The 20,031-nt window shown below is 45.4% G+C and overlaps 2 protein-coding genes across 5 annotated transcripts in view; one reads left to right on the top strand and one right to left on the bottom strand.

Moving 5' to 3' along the window:
* The first annotated feature begins 167 nt into the window (after window positions 1–167).
* Lrrc41 (leucine rich repeat containing 41) lies at window positions 168–16,111 on the top strand. Of its 2 annotated transcripts, none has more exons than XM_034502132.2 (10): window positions 168–419; window positions 4,193–4,279; window positions 5,360–5,430; window positions 8,394–9,522; window positions 12,416–12,676; window positions 14,014–14,178; window positions 14,270–14,368; window positions 14,876–14,998; window positions 15,236–15,311; window positions 15,398–16,111. In XM_034502132.2, the coding sequence occupies exons 1-10, from the start codon at window positions 221–223 to the stop codon at window positions 15,615–15,617; spliced, it is 2,430 nt and encodes an 809-aa protein (XP_034358023.1). In that variant the 5' UTR covers window positions 168–220; the 3' UTR covers window positions 15,618–16,111. The 2 variants fall into 2 exon arrangements, with proteins under 2 accessions (XP_034358023.1, XP_034358024.1); XM_034502133.2 differs by lacking the exon at window positions 168–419 and adding an exon at window positions 698–1,117.
* The window catches only part of Rad54l (RAD54 like), a 30,480-nt gene continuing 26,495 nt past the window's right edge, over window positions 16,047–20,031 (bottom strand). For all 3 annotated transcript variants that reach the window (XM_034502135.2, XM_034502134.2, XM_076934402.1), the window contains 7 exons: window positions 19,839–19,969; window positions 19,094–19,204; window positions 18,801–18,924; window positions 18,391–18,469; window positions 17,920–18,099; window positions 16,526–16,689; window positions 16,047–16,440 (listed from right to left, as the gene is read on the bottom strand). In XM_034502135.2, the coding sequence (XP_034358026.1) occupies window positions 16,230–16,440; window positions 16,526–16,689; window positions 17,920–18,099; window positions 18,391–18,469; window positions 18,801–18,924; window positions 19,094–19,204; window positions 19,839–19,969 (1,000 nt within the window). In that variant the 3' untranslated portion in view covers window positions 16,047–16,229. The remainder of the gene's footprint in view (window positions 16,441–16,525; window positions 16,690–17,919; window positions 18,100–18,390; window positions 18,470–18,800; window positions 18,925–19,093; window positions 19,205–19,838; window positions 19,970–20,031) is intronic.

Below are 20,031 nucleotides of genomic sequence, written 5' to 3'. Positions count from 1 at the left end.
AGAAACATTATTTTGGTCACTTCCTACCCAAATGTATTGATCTACAATAGTTTCCCAAGTACTGCTTCCTAAGATACTTGAAATATCTGTTAATTTGTTTGACAGTTTTTTAATGTAGTTCCTACTCTTACCCATATCACTTATGGAGCTGTCCTAAAAGCTGACCTCTTCAAGATGGCGGTCTGCGGGTGTCATTCTCGGGCTCGCGCACCTCCCCAAGATGGCGGCGCCCGAGGCCTGGCGCGCCCGGAGTTGCTGGTTCTGTGAGGTAGCGGCAGCAACGACCATGGAGGCCACGTCCCGGGAGGCGGCGCCAGCGAAGAGCTCGGCCTCGGGCCCCAGCGCTCCCCCCGCCCTGTTCGAGCTGTGCGGGCGGGCAGTGAGCGCCCATATGGGGGTTCTGGAGAGCGGGGTGTGGGGTAAGTCGCGGAGTGAGGGGCTACCTCCAGCAACGAGCGGGGGCGGCCCAGCGGCTAGGGGGCGCGGGGGGCGAGGCCGAGAGGCCCGGGGCAAGGCCCAGCCCGGAGCCCCGGGAGTTAGATTATTGAGTCGGAACATGAATTCCGTGACTGACAGGGCTGGACAGAGTGAAGACTGAGACCAGATTAGCCAGTGGACCCGAACCATGGCTTGCCCGGGGGGCGCAGGGGGCGAGGCCAGAAGGCCCGGTGTGGGGCAGAGCTGGCAGGGCCCTAGCGACGGGGGCTGGAGTGACAGGCCAGAGCCACAGGCTCGGAACTGACACTGTGCTGGACCGGACTGCACTGAGGAGTCTCGGATATCGAACCGACGGGCAGGGATGGCCGGGCTGCCTCGGGGCAGGGGCCGAAATTGGCAGGCCCGACATAAGGCGAGGAGGCCAGGCCCGGAGCCACCTGTACTGACGGCCCAGGGCCTCCGCTGTCTGCCGGGCACACCACCGGTAGCTAGACTCCCGAAGCCCAGCGGATGGGCGGGGTGAGACAGCCGAGCGGAGGGGAGCGAGGGACTGGAGTTGGGGGAGAAGCCGAAAGGCTGGGGGCGCCGTGGCCTGTTTGACGGCCCGAGGGCTGAAAGGAGCTCACGGACGCCCTAGACCTCACTGCTAAACCGAGCTGCTGATCCGCCCCCAGAGCAGGTAGCGCCGGAGGCCTCTTGGATGGGCCAGGGTGGTGAAGAAGGGTGGAAAGTGAGCGGAGGGGTCCGGGAGAGGTTCTGTAAGCACGGACAGGCTCCAAAGACCGGCCGGCGGGAAGGGCCGAGGAGGCCTCAGGCGGGGCAGGGGCCAGTGTATTCCGGGCTTCGGAGCCGGAGTGGGATAAGACGCGTCAAGGGGAAGAGGCCTTGGTCGGAATAGGAGGGAACCGAGGCCTCAGGTCTGAGAGCGGCCGGTACCAAAGGGCTGGACCCGTCTGGACGGTCCGACCTGAGCTAAGGCCTGCAGCGCCCGGGCCAGATGGTCTCTGGAAGGCCCTGCTGTAGGAGGACACCGCAGGCCAGCAGCCTGGCAACTTAAGAGGGGAAAGGGCCCACTATGTGAAAAGTGATAGTAGAGAGTTAAAGAAAGTTAGAGCCTTCTGAGGCAGTCCGGGCTTCAGGAGAGACAAGGGAGGCCATGGGCCTGACAGAATGGTGGTGGTGGAGTCTCTACTCTGAAGTTGGAGAAAATCACAGGTCATGCCAAATGGAAGGTGGAGGAGGAGAGGGTAACATCAGAGGAGGCTCCTGGCCTTGGAGTGTACAGGGGATGTTCCACCAGGAGGCCCCAGGGTGGTGGTGATATCTTTGCCAGAAGGAAGGCCCTGGTCAGTTAAGAAGTGAGAGTGCGGGTTTTGTTAAACCATGAGGAGGTGGGTTTGAAGGGTTGCTGCTGCTCCAGAATATGCTGTAAGGCCCTAGAGTGGCCAGGTAGGCCTTTGTGGTTGGAGTTGGCCACCACTGCTGAAAAGGCCCAAGCGCCTTCCTATAGGTGGGGGTTGGGGAGAAGAGAGGAGTAAGAAGTCCTCAGGCCCTGTGTGAGCAGAGGAGATTGTGGAGGCCCTGTGCCAAGCTGAGCAGATAAAGGTCAGGCTGACCCTATGGTGAATGGGAGAAAGGCCTCAGTGGAGCTAAGCAGGGGCTCAAAGAAGTCCTGGAAATGTGGCAGCCTGTTATCAGCCTGGAGATTCTTTAGGTGCTAATCTTGGCTAGAAGAGGAGGTGAGTATTAATGGAGGCCCTGGCTTTCAAAGAGGAAGCATTTAAAAGAAAAAAAAAGTATGGCTAGAAGGAAGCTACGAACCTGTCTTAAGAATAGAGAGGAACAGTAGAGTTTGTAGACAGAAGAGATGAGAATTCCTGTGAGAGGTGTGAGGGGACTGCTAAGCAGAAGGGAGCAGAGTCCAAAGGGAATGGGGGAAGCTCTGAAGGCAAGGCTTTTCTGTGTCCTCATCACTACTTCATTATTCCCACTTGACAAGAGACAGGAGAGCCTGTGGTAGGCTAGATCCAGTAAGAACTTTTAGAAGTGCCAAGAAAAAGGCCTGTCAAGCGCTGCTATTTTGGAGGGAAGTCTCAGGGTGAGCTAGGAAACAGTCAGGAAAGGTTTCTTGGAGTTAGTGGACTAGCAGTGATGAGAGGGGAAGTAAATAGAGGCAACACAAGAGTGTAGTGAAAAACAAAAACAAACAATGGGCCAGTGAGATGGCTCAGCAGGTCAGACACTGCTGTCAACCCTGACAACGATGTAAAGTCAGTTTCTGGGACCCAACTAGGAGAACTGACTCCTGCAGGTTGTCCTCTGACCTCATACCTGCTGTGTGTGCCACATCTCTTAAGAGTATGATGAGACAAGTTCAGTAGAGTAAGGTATGTGAGATTTGAAGTTTATCTTGAATGCAGTGGAGAGCTTTTGAAAGGGTTTGAGCAGAGTATGTCATCAGGAAGAGCAAGATTGAGAGAAAAAATATAAAGACCTACATAACTGTAATAACACAGGGAGTCAGTGTTCTCATTCAACAGGCACAGTGAACAGTAATGAGTACTTAATAGATACAAAAGAGTACACTAGGTTCTTGGACCTCATTCAGTGATTTCTCAAGTAAAGAAAAACATACACTGAGGAAAAGCTGTGTGTGCTGATTCACACCTGTAATCCTAGTTCTCAGGAGGCTAAGACAGAAGGATTGCCTCAAGTTACAAGGCAGCTAGGAGTAAGACCCTGTCTTTTAAAAACAGGGGTGTCCTTTTACACAGGACAGGACAGTTCAGTTCCTAGCACCCATATCAGATCAAAACTGTGTATAACAACTCCAGTTCCAGTGGATCCAGCACCTTTCGTCGGCCCCTACAGGCACCTGTGCTTTCTGCACATACCTCCACATACATACACACACAATTTTAAAATAAAATATTTTTTAAAAAGTAGATTAAGGAATGAAAGTTTTGGTATACTACAAGATCTTAAGCTTAATAGAACATCGATGCAAAGACAGAATGTATACAATATAGCCAGTGTTCAGTGATCTCATTATGGGCAGGTATTGTGTTAAACAAATTACAAGCATGATCTCTCATGTTTTGAGGTAGTCATTTCTAATCTATTCCCTCTTCACACAACCCCCAGTACACACATCCCTATTTTGTTTTATTGAGTCAGGATTTTGCTGTATTATCCCTGGTTGTCCTAGTACTCATTATGTAGCTCCAGCTAGCTTGAACTTGGAACATTTCTCTTGCCTCAGCTTCCTAAATGCGGGAGTAAAAATTTTCCCAACTTCTCTCTCTCTCTTTTTTTTTTTTTTAAGATTAGCACTACTTGTAATGAGGCCAAGGGAGAAGAATAAAAGGCAACTCAAAAGACTAGAATTAGGAAACTTTCATAATCAGGGTTAGCCTTGAATTCCTGATCCTCTTGCTTCCAGGGAAACACTGTTTTTTTTGTTTTTTTTTTTTTTTTTGGTTTTTTTTTGTTTTGTTTTGTTTTTTTAGGTATAATGAATTTAGAGAACAGTTATCTTTAATTTTCATAGGTATTTATTACCTTCATAAAAAGGTAGTAGCTCAGAGTATACTCATAGCCCAATGTTCCTTGGGCAGAAGTATACTGACCTCAGTGAGCAAGCAGGTCAGTTTGTTTAACTCATCCTTTCCTCTGAATTTCCAGCTGCCTTAAGATAGATAATGTTTAGAACCCAAAAAGGGAAAAAGTAAACTTTGTGTTTTGGTTTTTGTAGCCCTCCCAGGCCCAATACTTCAAAGCATCTTACCTCTGCTCAATATATATTACTTGGAGAGGATTGAGGAGACTGCTCTCAAGAAAGGTAAGTGTTATTCTTACTCTGTCAGTCAGTGATTGTGAACAAGGCACCATGGTATTCCTCAGGTAACTGATAAGCAATGAGAACTTCATGCTTTTCAAAAAAGTACCTTAGCTGGGTGTGGTCATACTTTTTTTTTTTTTTTTCCCCATTAAACTTGGGCAGAGTCACACGGGAAAGCAGGGCTTGAACCCGCCCTCTGCAGGCAGTTACCTTAGCCACTGCGCCACCGCTGGCTTGCTGGTGTTACATACCTTTAATCCCAGAATTTAGGAGGCAGAGGCAGGTTTATCTCTATGAGTTTGAGGCTAGCCTGGTCTATAGACTCAATTCTAGGCCAGCCAAGGCTACATAGTGAGATCCTGTCTCAACAAAAGATAGAAACACCTACATAGTACTGGAGAGAAGGCTTAGTGTTTTAAGGGCACTTGCTGCTTTTAGGAAGAACCTGGATTTGGGTACCACCACCATATGGCAGCTGACAACTACACAACTCCTGTTGCAGCAATCTCACATCCTCTCTGGCCTCTGTGGGCATCAGACATGTAATATACAATATACTTGAAGGTAAAACATACCACACAAATAAAAGAAATACATTTCTTATAAAAAGTAACTTCACATCTATTTTTCTTATATGTTTTCCTATAGTGTCCTATAACACATGTATACCATCACTTTTGTGCTGATAAAACACAAACAAGCTATAACTAGCACTTTTGGACATTAGTTTTTCTATTTTAACAAGCTGTTTCTCATTGGCTAATATTCATGTAATCTTGATTGGCAAGCAGTTCTAGGTACTTAATCCAGAGAAATTCATTTACTCACTTGATTCTTTTTCAACAGCCCTATGAAATATAATTGTATTTTATAGATGAGGAAATAAGTAGCTTTCCCATGATCATATAGCTTTAGAATACTTTATTAATATTCAAGCCTCTATCATCTGTCCTTAGAGTCAGTCTTAGCTACTCAGGTAGTTATATTGCTCCTCTATAGTCAGAGAACAATATGAAAGGCTGATATACTTCATTCATGGTTGGGCAGCAGGCAGCCAACTGTTAATAACTCTTTCTACAGGTCTCTCTACTCAAGCCATCTGGCGCCGACTCTGGGATGAGCTGATGAAGACAAGGCCTTCCAGTTTGGAGGTAAGTTCAGGTACCAGGAAGAACTCCAGCCTAACCTTGCATAGTAAGAGCAAGTAGAACATACGTACACAAACTGGAAACTACTGAAGTACAGGGAGTGGGTTTGGGAGCTGAGCTCAGGTGATTGTCACACGGGGTTTGGCTCATTCGGCTTTTAGCATTTACTTGTTCACCATGATTACAAGGTGCACAAAACAGAAAAGGAACCCCATGGAATGCAGACCCATGATTCCTTGAGCTTTTGACAGAGTTAATGCAAAAAACTAGCAAAGAACTAAAATAACAGAACAAACCAACTCATCTTTGCTAAGTCCAAAAATTCAGTTTGCAAGACCCTGGCACATTCATCTAGCTTAGGAGAAGCTATATAAAAAGGATTAAATGGGGATTGTCTGGAGAGACGTGGTTCAGCAGTCAAGAGCATTGGCTGCTTTTACAGATATCCTAGGTGCAGTTCCCAGCACCTTCATGGCACCTCACAACTGTCTATAACTTTACTTCCAAGAAGTCCAGTGCCCTTTTCTGGTCTCACTGAGTACCAGGCTTGTACATGATACATAGATATACATGTAGGCAAAACAACCATACATATAAAATTAAAATCAGTGGTTAAAGCTACTCATTGTGTAGTGTACCCTGATCTGTGTGAACTTTGGTGAGTGTATAGGACAAGAGAAAGGATAGTCCTGTCTGGTTTTGTGGTAGTCAGCCTGTCTGTTCCTAGAATATGGAGAAGAAAAGTTGATCAGAAGTTCAAGATTATCCTTAGCTACATATTAAGTTTCAAGCCTTCACTGTGTAAGACTGAGACGCTGACTTTAAAAAAACTTCTGTGAAGTAAAAAACATTCAATGTCATAATAATATGTGGAAAAGTAGAATTTTACCTCATGTTAGTAAACCTTCTTTTGGTTACAGAATGTCATTCAGATATCAAACAGATGCCTGAAACTTGTGCCTTAATGCTTTATTGATTGGAACAAATTGTCACAATATTTATTATTCATTCATCCATCCATCCATTTATTTATCTGTTGAGGCAGGATCTTAACTATATAGTACTGGACCAGGCTGGCCCCACCAGGCTTGCAGAGATCCTGTCTCTGCTTCCCACGTTGTGGGATTAAAGGTTTGTTCCAGCACACCTGGCTCCATTATAACTCTTTAGTAGGCAGTCTAGTTATGCAAGTCAGGAACCTTCGAAATATTCAGGAGCAGCTAGATCTCTGAATTCAAGGCCAGCCTGGTTCACAAGGCTAGTTGTGGGATAGCCAAGGCTATACAGAGATGCCCTGTCTCAAGAAGAGACAGAAGAAAAGAAAGAAAAAAATTGTTCCCTTCAGAGCTTGTTTTTCTGAGACAGGGTAAATATTGGGTGGGCATGACACCTGCCTATAATTCCAACACAGAAACAGCATTCCCAAATTAAGGTGGCTAAAGTAGTCAAATCAGCTCTGGGTTTAAGTGAGACCCTACCTTAAAAAAAGTGAAGGAAGCAAAGTGTCAAAGGCACCCAGTACTGACTTTGGCAGCCACAGGGACACATATGTATGAACACATACATGCACACAAAGATAGCTCCTTGGAACCAGATTTCTTGGGTCCAAGTCTTGATTGCTAACTTTCCTGCACAGTAACTGGTAATAACTTCTGCACTCTCTCCAGGTTTAGGTTTTTATTTCAGCTGGGGAAAGTCAGTAGTACAGTAAGGAACTGGCATGTGCAGATCCCTGGGTTTGGTTCCCAGCACTGCCTCCTAAAAAAGCTCACAGACCCTAACTCCCTCTTTGGAACTGTCCAGACACTCATTCTAACCTGTATATAAACATTAGAAGTGTCCTATAGCAAGTTTTACTTAATATGTATACAATAGACAAAGAAAACTGATAAGCTTAGGGGATACCTTAATCAGTAGTGTCTGATTCCCTGAGCTCCCTTAAAAGTGTGTGCTCACTAAATAAGTCTGATGGCCTGTTTGGATCCCCAGAACCCACATAAAGGCCAAACAACATAGCTGTTATACTAGGGGTCCCAGTACACGCCTAGTGAGAGTCTCATAGGACAGCTACCCTCAAATAATTAGTCCTTTGACATCAGTGTACATGAACACAAAAGCTAGGTATAGCGGTGCCCTTAAAAAGTTTGACTGTTTTACTTGCATGTATTTATTATGTATGTGTACATGAGCCTTGTTTCCACAGGAATCTTGGATCCCCTGAAACAGCAGTCATAGATGCTTCGAGCTAATATGTAGGTGCTGGGAACTGAATCTGAGTCCTCTGCAGGAGCCAGCTAAATGTTCCCAACTGCTCAACCACTCAACCATCCCTCTGCTTTTTTTTTTTTTTTTTTTTTTAAGGCAGTGTTTCTCTACAGTCCTGCAACTATGTAGATCAGGCTTTCTGGCTCACAACTGTGACCATTAAAGGCATTAGCCACCTTTTCCCAAGGCAATGTTTTTCTATGTGGCCCTGGCTGTCCTCAAACTCAGATCTGCCTTCTTCTGCCTCCCAAGTGGTGAATACTTTTAATCCCAGCGGTAGATCCTTTCAGCTTGCTGGCCTGGTAGCCTAACATATTTGCCAAGTCTCAACCCAGTAAGAACGTCTTACCCAAAAAATGTGGACAGCACCTGAGGAGCAGTGCTGGACGGCTGGCTACCTCTGGCCTCTCTACCTGTATATACAGCCACAAGTGACAAAAATTATCACTTGTCAGACAAGGAAAACATACATTCGCCCTACAGAAAGAACCAAACTATGTTCCTTCCTCTGTTTATAGCCCTTGCTTATAGGTAAACTGGGGCCACTAGTAATGCACCTCAAAGGTGTGAACACTAAACCAATTTGTAAATTTGTGTTACTTAGACTGAAGCCTGTCTCAGTGAGTACTCAGAAATGTTTGCTACAGGAAAGAAACTTAGAGGGCATTTGACAAATTTTTGGTGTTTTCTTTGCTCTTTAGAGTGTGACTTGCTGGCGAGCCAAGTTTATGGAGGCCTTTTTTTCCCATGTTCTACGTGGAACTATTGACGTGTCTTCTGATAAGCGTCTTTGTGATCAACGCTTCTCACCTCTCCTGCATAGCTCCCGTCATGTCCGACAGCTAACCATCTGTAATATGCTGCAGGGAGCAACTGAGCTAGTGGCAGAGCCCAACCGCAGGGTTCTGGAGACCCTGGCCAGTTCTCTGCACACCCTCAAGTTCCGCCACCTGCTGTTCTCTGATGTGGCTGCTCAGCAGTCACTTCGACAGCTGTTGCATCAGCTCATCCACCATGGGGCAGTTAGTCAAGTGTCGCTGTACTCCTGGCCTGTGCCCGAGTCAGCCCTTTTCATCCTTATCCTTACCATGAGTGCTGGCTTTTGGCAGCCAGGCCCTGGTAGCTTGCCTTGCCGCCTCTGTGGTGAAGCCTCCCGAGGCCGGGCCCCATCTAGAGATGAAGGGTCTTTATTGCTAGGCTCTCGCCGGCCTCGGCGTGATGCGGCAGAGCGATGTGCTGCAGCACTAATGGCCACCCGGCGGAAGAGTGAAGTCAAGCAGATGCCTAGGGCTGCACCTACCACTCGTGTAACACGCCGCAGCACACAAGAGAGCCTGACAATAGGTGGAACAGACTCTAAGTTTTACCTCCCAGCCACCTCTTATGAGGCTTCTGGCACTAAGCAGCCATCCTCTGCTCCAGCTGCAGCCTCCTCTGCCTCCTCTTCCACATCATCCAAACGGGCTCCAGCTAGCTCAGCCTCACAGCCTAAGCCCTTAAAGCGTTTCAAACGAGCTGCAGGGAAGAAAGGTCCCCGCACCCGTCAGGGGTCTGGTGCAGAGTCTGAAGACCTGTATGACTTTGTTTTTATTGTGGCTGGTGAGAAAGAGGATGGTGAAGAGATGGAGATTGGGGAAGTAGCTTGCAGAGCTCTAGATGGATCAGATCCCAGCTGCTTGGGGCTCCCAGCACTAGAGGCATCCCAGCGATTCCGCAGCATTTCCACCTTGGAGCTGTTCACAGTGCCTCTCTCCACAGAGGCAGCTCTAACATTGTGCCATCTGCTGAGTTCCTGGGTATCACTGGAGAGCCTTACACTTTCCTACAATGGTGAGCACCTGAAGGAACAGGGTTGGGCTTGCATCTCTCAAAAGCACTGTGCCTAATCAATAGTGGGGAGTATGATCAAGGAGGTGGAAATGTGGTTCTTTGTGTCTTGTGGAGGCAAAGAGAAACACAAAAGACACTGGCACACAGTGTTAGGAAAGGGAAATGAGTCTGTAGTCTGGACTTACCATTAGAAGAAAGGCTGAGGGGCTGAGGAGTCAGAGACAGAGGGCAGGCAATCTAAACACAGACGGGGCTCTGGATTTGTATCACGCCAGTCAAATTAAAGCAACTGACCAAGGTTTTTTTTGTTTTGTTTTGTTTTTTCTTTTTTTTTTAAGGAAGGAAAAAGACAAAGAACCAGATCAACCACCTATAAGATATGATAGTCTTCTGTCCTTATCCACTTAATAAGACACTGTCAGCAAAATTTACAATGACTAAAACTACCTAAATTGCTAAATACTACTACAGAAACCACATGATGTGCCATTCATGCCTAATATCCGTCATTGTATCTGCAACATTCTCCATTCCAGTCTGCCAGTTCCAAACTGGCACAAGTCATACATGCATCTCTTTAACTAGCCTACTTCTGAGTTCCTCCTTTTCTTCTTCACCACAGTGAAAGACACCTTATCTGAAGCTAATTCCTCATATTCTAGATCTATATTTCCTCCTCCTCTAGAGAGGCATGCTTCTCAAATGCTTTAGCAGTTTTCATATACTTGGGCTCTATCTAACATTAAATATTCTCAAAATACTAACTAATCTAATTTTTAACATTGACCTTATGAAGTGGCTTGCCCCAATAACCCTGCTTAGCAAACTGTAGAGCCAGTATTCAAGCCCAGATAACTTGACTTCAAAATCCATTCTGTTAAATCACGATATTCCCTTCTTTCTACTGCTTCTTCCACCACCAGAACATTAAGTCCTGGTCTCCACCAACATTCTATTTCCTTCCCTTCCTTCTTCAAGAAGTAGTTTTCTCTACTATCTGCACCTTCACCAGCACACAAAGTAAGGTGTCCTTCTTGCTGCTAGATTTCACATGCACTGATGTAGTGGTACATGTTTATTACAAACTTGGAAGGCTGAGGTAGACAGATCTCTGTGAATTCAAGGCCAGCTTGATCTACATGGTGAGTTTAGTGACAGCCAGAGCTACAGAGATAATCCCCCTAAAACAACAAAGCCCTATTTTTTTCCTGAAATATTTCCATTATCTCAATGGTTCTCCTCCTAATTATCAGTTTCTCAGAACTCTCCCACTTTATCTCCTTTTCTAAACAATTGTATCCATTCCCGTAGCTTCAACGGCCACTGATACTAATTCCCTTCACGTAGCTGAAGACATTAGCCCTGTCTTTTTTCCTGAACGTCCAGATCCATTTACTCAGCTTACTAACAGGGATCACCCTTCCAACTCACTTCCAACCTGGATATACTATCATTATCCTCCTTCATACAATCCATTGTTTATACTGTACAAGTATTTTTTTAAACACATAGTTTGACCCATTTATTCCTTCACAGGCCAAGCATGGTAGTACTAGGAAAGTGGAGGCAGGAAGATAATGGAGGTAAGGCTATCATTGGCAACATATTTAGTTTGGAAAAACATGAGACACACATTGTCTTCTATATAATGTAGGCTGCCATTAAACTCAATCCTTCTGCCTCCATCTCACACATGGAATTACAGGCATGCACCACCTCCAGATTTTATTGGATTGTTTTGCTCATGTTCACTCCTGCTTGCTCTTCATGCTTTACATACTGGTGTATTCCAGATTACAACCTGTTGCTCAGACAATGTCAAGTTTTTTCTACTGACACTTTCTTTTCCCTTGTAGTTTATTTAAAGCTGAATTGGGAAGCCTTCCTGAGAAACCCCAGTGTTCAGTATGCATCCTTCACACATTCACTGTGCTCCTTCTTACCAGGCTATATGGACAAGAGGAACACTATGTACTCCTTGTGTCTAGGAGAGGGGAAAAAAATGCTGGTTAAAGTTTACCTCAATGAGTACATTAATAGCAGCATACAATATAAAGAAAGAGGCACTGGCTTCCAAAGTTACTTTAGATTATTAAGCATGCTACCATACCTTTGAAAATTCTTGGTATTCATTCTTTGGAAGATGCTTTGGTTCTTTCTTTTTTTTCCTTTTCTGTTATATCAAACCCAACAACTCATGCATATTAGGCATATACTCTACCACTGACCTAATGTGTATCCAGTCTACAAATTTTTTTCCTGCCATTCCTATAGTTCACTGAGTTGGACCATCATTACTTCTCAGTTTACAAGTATATTCTATGACCTATGAGATCAAGTTCTTTACAGCTTAGCTTTCGAGACTTTCCACAGAGTTGGATCCAGTACCTCATTCTGTAGAGCTGTGTCTAGACACCCAATCTAGTATCCCTCTCATAACTTGCTTACTCCTGGATAGGACCTGATTACCCAAAATCCTCTCCCCGTTCAAGGCCATGCATCTTTATCCAGCTTAGAGTCTATACATCTACATACCTGTACAGCTCTCAGGATCTACTATTACTGGCACAACCATATCCTGATGTTTCTAGAGTATAGTATAGCCGATAGTAGTTTGCTAGTTACCCGAGGAAAAGGTAAGAATGGATGAATAATTTAGAATTTCTTAAAGATATGACGTACAGCCAGGCATGGTGGTGCATACCTATGATCATAGCCCTGGAGAAGCAAAGGGAGGAAGTGTTAAGGTCTGGAGCTTTGTTTTAAAACTAAAAACATGGCATCTTATTAAAAGCTCAAGATTTGGTAGTACTCAATAGAAATATTTATGGACTTCTCACTGAATATTCTGCTTAAATTTCCCACAGCTGTAACCTAATCTCTTTTGCCATAGGTCTGGGCTCCAATATCTTCCGCCTCTTGGACAGCCTACGGGCCCTATCAGGCCAGGCTGGATGTCGCCTCCGTGCCCTGCATCTCAGTGACCTTTTCTCACCACTGCCCATCCTGGAATTGACCCGTGCCATTGTGCGAGCCTTGCCCCTGTTGCGGGTCCTGTCTATTCGTGTTGACCACCCAAGCCAGAGGGACAACCCTGCTGTACCAGAAAATGCTGGGCCCCCTGGACACATAATTGGGGATGAAGAAATACCAGGTGAAGCAGTGTGTATGCACATACACATATCTCTAGTTATATGTACAGCTGCATTTGGGTGGGTAGATGAAGGGAACCTCAACTGCACATCCATTTCCTCTTAACCCTGCCGTCATGTTGTTTCCCACTTTACAAGACGCCATTCCTTAAAATAATCTGTTAGGTTAAGCAGATACTGAGACTGCTGTGAGCATGACCAGGACAGCTATCTCTAGACAGGGGATCTAAACTGATAACTCTTAATCTAGATTTGGTGGTCCTTCATTATTATTCATTTCTATTTCCTTTTATGTCTCCTCTTGTGTACTATGCATTTGCTATCTGTATGTATGTGTGTGCATGTGTCTGTATGGGGAGGGGTCTTCCTCTAGTTTTTCGTTGTTATTGTGTGTGCGCACATATATACTACTACAGAAATCAGGGGACAACTTTTGGGTTTCAGGACTGTGCTCCACTGTGGAATGCAGAGACTAAATCTAGAATTGTGTAGCAAACACTTTTGCCTCCTGAATTTTTGGAGGTTTTGTTTGTAATTCTGGGAATTGAACTTAGGACTTCACACATGCTAGGCAAACATCTTACAGTTAAGCTATATTTCTAGTCCTCTATTTTATGCTTTTGAAAATGTGTCTCTTTCTGAACCTGGGAGCTCACAATTTTGGGTAGACGAGCTCACCAGTCAATCCAAGACCTGCCTTACTCCACTTTTCCAGTGCTGGAATTTCAGGTGTAGGCCACAACAGGCCTGCCATTTATGTAAGTTCTAAAAATCCAAACTCAGGGATTCACACTTAACTTACACAGCAAACAACCCCTGAGGTGTCCATCCAAGTCCCTGCATATTCTATAGTTCCATCTCTGAATACAAAGACAAGATTTTATGTTTAGTGGTCCATTTCTAGAACTTACATACAATAACATATGACACATAGCAGGAGTAGGATAAGATAATAATAGATAAACCATTTTTTTATGAGTCTACTACATGTAGTCCAGGGCTAGTGAGAGAACTCAGCATGAAGAGGCGAAAACGCACCTGCACAAGCGACACTCGCAAGTTGTTCTCTGAACCCCCGCATGAGCGCTGTAGTACACACATGCCACACGTAAAATACATGGTTTGGTTTTTTTTATTTTTTTGGAGATAGGCTTTCTGTGTAGCCCTGGCTGTCTTAGAACTTACTCTGTAGACTAGGCCAGCCTTGAACTCATATAGATCTACCCATCTCTGCCTCTTGAGTTCTGGAACCAAAGGTGTGTTACCACACCTAAAACATGTGTATTTTTAAGTGAAGTAGAGAAAGCTAACTGGAATGTCCTCTTCCTCTCACATACAGAAAACTGCCTAGAGCAGTTGGAAATGGGATTTCCACGCGGAGCCCAGCCAGCCCCACTGCTCTGCTCTGTTCTCAAGGCCTCAGGTTCTCTACAGCAACTCTCACTGGACAGTGCCACCTTTGCCTCTCCTCAAGACTTTGGGCTTGTGTTGCAAACACTCAAAGGTAGGAATGGTGCAGATGGGTAGGTAGTGACCTAACATTGTTCCCTGGGAAAACTAGGCCCCATCACCCATGGCTTATGTCTCCTATCCAGAATACAACCTATCCCTGAAGAGGCTGAGTTTCCATGATATGAATCTTGCAGACTGTCAGAGTGAGGTGCTCTTTTTGCTAAAGAATCTGACCCTTCAAGGTAAGATCCTAACCCAGAAACTGAGCATCCTGCATTCTCATTGTAGCTTTGTCATTATCTTAGTCTGCAAACCACTGTTCTCCTAGTCGTTTATCTTCCTTGACTATAAAGGATATAGAACCTGCATGACCTTCCTCCTAACATCGCAGATTTTACTACCTCACCCAGTTTAGTTTTTTGTTTTTAAAGGGGCTGTCAGAAATGGTGATAGCACCTGGGTGGGTTCAATTAAAAAAAATAAGATAATGGAGAGAAATAAACATGCCACTGTGTGTGGATATTCCCTTCAGATAATCTCCACCCCTGCAAATGCATCAGTTACTATAGAGGGGGAAGTGGATTAAAAAATTATCCATGCAGAGATGTTCCTCAGACAGGCTCAATATCCTATTTGAATTGAGTTCCAATATTGCTCAAATCATTATAGATTATCAGGCCAAGCTGGGACAGGAGGGACAGCACCACCCCCCGTTTCAGTCATCTGAATATTCTACTTTCTCTTGACAGAGATTACCTTCTCCTTCTGTCGGCTGTTTGAGAAGTGCCCAGCCCAATTTCTTCCCGAGATGGTTGCTGCTATGAAGGGCAACTCTACACTGAAGGGCCTTCGACTACCAGGGAACCGCCTGGGTAGGGACCATACCCTGGAGAGAAGGGAAGGAGGAAGGGAAGAAAGAACTAGGCCAAAGGACCTAGAAACTTTTGGGGTAAAGGAACTGACCAGTCCACTGAGAAGGCTGAGGTTGCAATTTGAGTACTAGGTCATCAGAACTGTTAGGACTAGGGTTCTCCCACGTGGGAGCTGAGATAGGATCCCCCATTTTCCTGCCCGTGGATAGAGTAATGAGCACTCCTCCCTCTCTCCAGGGAACGCCGGCCTGTTAGCCCTAGCAGACGTTTTCTCAGAGGATTCTTCCTCTTCTCTCTGTCAGCTGGACATCAGGTATTCTAGGGACAGGGAGAAAGGGGTTTACTATGGACAAAAGCCTAGTTGCTTCCTGGATATCTAATTCATCTCATCCCTACCAGTTCCAACTGCATCAAGCCAGATGGGCTTTTGGAGTTTGCTAAACGACTGGAGCGCTGGGGCCGAGGAGCCTTTGGTCACCTACGCCTCTTCCAGAACTGGCTGGACCAGGATGCAGTCACAGCAAGAGAAGCAATCCGGCGACTCCGGGCTACCTGCCACGTGGTTAGCGACTCATGGGACTCAACCCAGGCCTTTGCAGATTATGTCAGCACTATGTGATGGGGCCCATACCTCACAGGCCCACCCTCAGTACCATCAGCTTGCAGGGACTGAGCCATGGGCTGCCCAGAATCCCCAACCACTGATTCTGTCATCCTCCTTCTGCCACTCTATTTCTGTTTTGTTTTCATCTTTCCTTGCACTGAGGTCCTGGAGGCCTTGATGAGTCCCAACAAAGGCATTCCTACAGCTGAGTTCAGAGGCTTTGGGCCACTTACTCATTTCTCTGGGAACCCCAGGCCAGGAGGTTATGGGTCTCTGTCTTCACTGAGGAAAGAGCCCCCTACCCTGCTCTGAGGTTTCCTGCTTTATTCCTTGAGCAGGCACCCAGGCTTTAGAGAAGTATAGGAATGCCTACCACCAGGACTCTTCCCTCTTGGGCTTACCAATCTGTTCCCAGGCCTCAGTCCCTTTCATGCCTTTATTCCTTTCTTTTTTTTTTTTTTTTAAACCAAAAAAGTTTTTCTTATAAAATAAATTTTGGGCAAACATCATGCAGCCCTTCTTGATGATTTTCTCCCAGAGAACAAAACTGGGCAGAACCTCATGAGGCAGACAACCCCCTTTTCCCTGTATCCTTTCCCAAACTACTACATCCAGACCAGCTGGTTATCAGTGAAGACCCCGCTGCTCCTCATGAGAACGCTGGTGGAAGACGAAGGTGATGGCTGTAGATGAAGCATCCCAGGCAGCTTGGAGTACCTCATCCTGGAGCCCTCGTTTATCTGTACTGTGGTTCCACTGAGCCAGGTCTGAAGTGCAGTCAGAACCATCAGGGGGTGGCCAGACCTGGCGGCTGTTTACACAACGGCGGCAATGCAGTCTAGGGTCAGGGGACAGAGTTGTGGTCACTACAGATTCTGTGCTGTTCAGGTAGCAAAGAGGTAATGACAAGGCACTCCACATACCTGTCATGTGTGTCACTGAGGCTGGCTTCATCAAGGGTAAACAGCTCTTTGAGCTCACCAAGAGAGAAGTGGCGCTCCACATCCTGCTCTTCATCTACCACACAGCTGCTTAGAGCCTTCTTGTGGCTCTGCCTCTGAAAGATCTTCTCCTCAATTGTTCCTGCCTAGAAATGGGATGAAATGTAGGACTCAACTGTTCCTGAGGGAGCAGGAAAACCCAGGAGTTAAAAACATCTTGAGAAAGGGCAATTATCTGTCTCAGCAGAGATCCATTTTCCTAGTTCTAGAGTCAAATCTGTCCTGGCCATTTGCTGCATCAGTGGAGAGTGTCAGGGCCTGGCTAAATCCGTTTAGGGTAAACAGGTTATCTGTATCAAAGTGCCCTTCACACCAAGCCCAACTCTCATTATTCAGTATCATTTGAATATTTTATGTCATATACTAGTAATAGGATGCAAGAAAGAATGAACTATGATTGCCATCAGAGGTCACAGAACACTTCGATAGACAGGCTCTATAAACAGACTTGTACAATGGCAGAAAGCTGTAATACTCAGGGTCTCATGAAAGGAATGATCAAAGAGTCAAGAAGTTCAGAAAACGATGAAAACAGATTCTCTTCAAGCTGACTCCAAGAAAAAAAAAAAAAAAAAAAAAAGGTAGATCAGAACCCAAGAGCAAAGTCAAATCGGGCACAATGGGGTGAGAAATAAAGAAGGTCAGTTGTTCAGGAGGCTGAGGACAGGAAGATTTCTTGGACAAGGTGGAAGGTTCTAGAAACATTAGGGTAAAGTAAATATGTGAGTATAAGAAAGCTAGAAAGGATGAAAGAGTAAGATGATCTCTATTAAAGCCTTGAAAACCAGCTGAAGAGATGGCTCAGCAGTTAAAGAACACTGACTGTTCTTCCAGAGGTCCTGAGTTCAATTCCCAGCAACCACATGGTAGCTCACAACCATCTGTAATGAGATCTGATATCCTCTTCTGGTGTGTCTGAAGACAGCAACAATGTACTCATATACATAAAATAAAAAAAAAAGCTTTGAAAACAAATAAGGACCACACCTTAAGAGTAAGTAGAACATCATCTACCACTTCTTAGCCCAATTGGACATGGAATATGAGACAATTTTAAAGCAAATCACACAGTATGAAAGAAAATAGTGCCCTATGAAAAATATGTACTGACCAAGCATCCAAAGAATACAGCAAGAAGCATCTGGAGGATAGGGAGAGAAAAGAGAAGGGAAGAGAACAGAAGAATAAAGGTGTCAGGGTTAGGTCCATAGGGTAGCCAGAAAAAGGCAAGAGGACTAAAAAGAGACACTGATAAACAGTTAAGATGGTCTTGTTTCATGATCCACCCCTACACTGACCACCATCACCATTCTTACAGATAGCAGTCGGTAGATATAGCAGATCTTCTTTTGACCATCACGCCAGACTCGGGCCATAGCTTGTTCATCATTGGCTGGATTCCAGTCAGGATCAAACATGACCAGCCGGTTAGCACCAATGAGGTTAAGACCACAGCCCCCAGCTTTGCTGCTCAGCATGAAAACAAAATCAGGGCTCTGGGAAGAAAAGAGGGGGTAGGGTGCACACACTTGGAACCTAAGCTAGGATCTTTCTCAGCTCAGCCAACTTGTCTCCCACTCTTCTATACTCACACTTAGGACCACAGGTTGGTCTGCCTACCATTCAATTCCCCAACTCACAAAATCAGTTTCTAAGCCAGTCATCAACGATCAGCTTCATCTTACCACACCCACCAGAACACAAAACAAAACTAAAACAGTGAAGCACAACCACCACACAGCTTCTCTGTCAATACTTTATCACTGTTACTGCACAGCTGTACTTACTGATGGGTTATTGAAGCGCTCCACAACCTTGGCTCGCTTCTTAATGGACATCGTGCCATCCAGGCGAACATACAAGTACCTTGAGGGAGATCCAAGACCCAAGAAGCATAAATCAATTGGAACTATGGTTACCAAGAGGACTAGATTAACCATACTTGAGGCTGTTCGTGCATAGTCTGGGGCTTCCCTAAGAGAAGGACACAGAAGGGCAGGAATTCTCATCTGTGGGAGTACTTGAAGGACTCCTTGTGTAAAGATGGAACTACTGCCATCACAGCCAAAAGGTAAGAGAAAAGCCTCATATAGCCACACCTTAATAAACATCCAATAATCAGAAACTCTTGTCCTCCTAGAGTGTCAGTGAGAAGACACATCCCTTTGCTAGCTGACCTGATTAAGCTCTTCCCTACCTTCGAACCCGGCACAGCTTTTCAAAGAGATCCAATGTCTGAGTATAATTAGACACCAGCACGACTTTGTCACTGCTACGGCTTCGAGTCATGGCCAGAATGTAGTCAAGGACCAGCATCTTACCTGGAAGAGTAGCTATTATCAGTCCTCACAGTTGATCATCCAGTGCCACAGGGCTGTTATACTTGATATCCTGCCTTCAGATAGGCAAGCTTCAGCACAGAGGGAATTTCCTAGCCTTCTCATATAGTTCCTCCTCCAAGGAAACTGGCTGCTGATTGGGAGGGCTCACCTGACAACTGTGGCTCTACAGCTTTAGAATTATAACCAGGTGGGAAGATACCCAAAGCGCCTTCAAAGCCATCCTCCTCTGCCACACACTTGTCATAGATTAGAGCTGGATCTGGAAAAAAAAAAATCCATATAAAACTGCTAGCCGGGACTAGAGAGTTGCCTCAGTGGTTAAGAGCACTGGCTCTTTTTCCAGAGGTCCTGAGTTCAATTCCCAGCAACCACATGATGGCTTACAACCATCTGCAATGGGATCCTATGCCTTCTTCTAGTGTGAAGACAGGTACAGTTTACTCATATAAAAAAAAAATGCTAGCACCTCTGATTGAAGCTTGTACTTCGGTGCTCACCTTCTGGATATCTGGCGCTGACATAAGGCCTCATTTACACTAGACTAGCTTGGTGTACACTCTCCCAAGTTCCCACGGGGTGTAGCCAGTATCATCTGAAAGCCTCTCCATCACTCACTTATATGTGCTCCCAAAAACAAAAGAAGCATCATGTTGTTCAAGAGAATGAGTGCATACAAGCACTCACATACACAGCCCAGCACATCTCAAGCTTCAAGGATCGACTGGGCAGAAGACAATGGAAAGGTCTCAAAGTAAAGGTGTAACTCAGAAGAGTCCAGATGTGGCCTCCATGGGGTCTCTAGAGAAGTTTTGGTGAAGGTCACTAGCCTAGTCACAGAAACTTCCACTCCCCTGCTCACTCACAGAGAAGATACTGGGTATGGATGCACTCACGATTACACAGCTTCTTTAGAGAGGTGATAGAAGACAAGGAAGACACACTCATCTTGCCCTCACGCAATTCTTCTTCAGGCTTAGCCTGTCTCAGAAATCTCTTGTATAACTCAGTTTGAAGAGGTGTCAGCCTGAAAATAAAAGGGTGGGTAGCTTAATAGAAAAGCCTGGAGCACACACACAGCTACCCAGA

Source organism: Arvicanthis niloticus, chromosome 5 (genome assembly GCF_011762505.2).
Source record: "Arvicanthis niloticus isolate mArvNil1 chromosome 5, mArvNil1.pat.X, whole genome shotgun sequence".
In the NCBI taxonomy this organism is placed as follows: domain Eukaryota; kingdom Metazoa; phylum Chordata; class Mammalia; order Rodentia; family Muridae; genus Arvicanthis; species Arvicanthis niloticus.
This window is presented reverse-complemented; position numbering and strand designations above follow the sequence as displayed.

Excerpts from the sequence above, each read along its gene's own strand:
- Lrrc41 (XM_034502132.2), top strand. The coding sequence starts at position 221 with ATGGCGGCGCCCGAGGCCTGGCGCGCCCGGAGTTGCTGGTTCTGTGAG. Across the intron at positions 5,431-8,393 it reads CAAGGCCTTCCAGTTTGGAG|AGTGTGACTTGCTGGCGAGC; the intron begins GTAAGTTCAGGT and ends TTTGCTCTTTAG. Across the intron at positions 15,312-15,397 it reads CTCTGTCAGCTGGACATCAG|TTCCAACTGCATCAAGCCAG; the intron begins GTATTCTAGGGA and ends CATCCCTACCAG.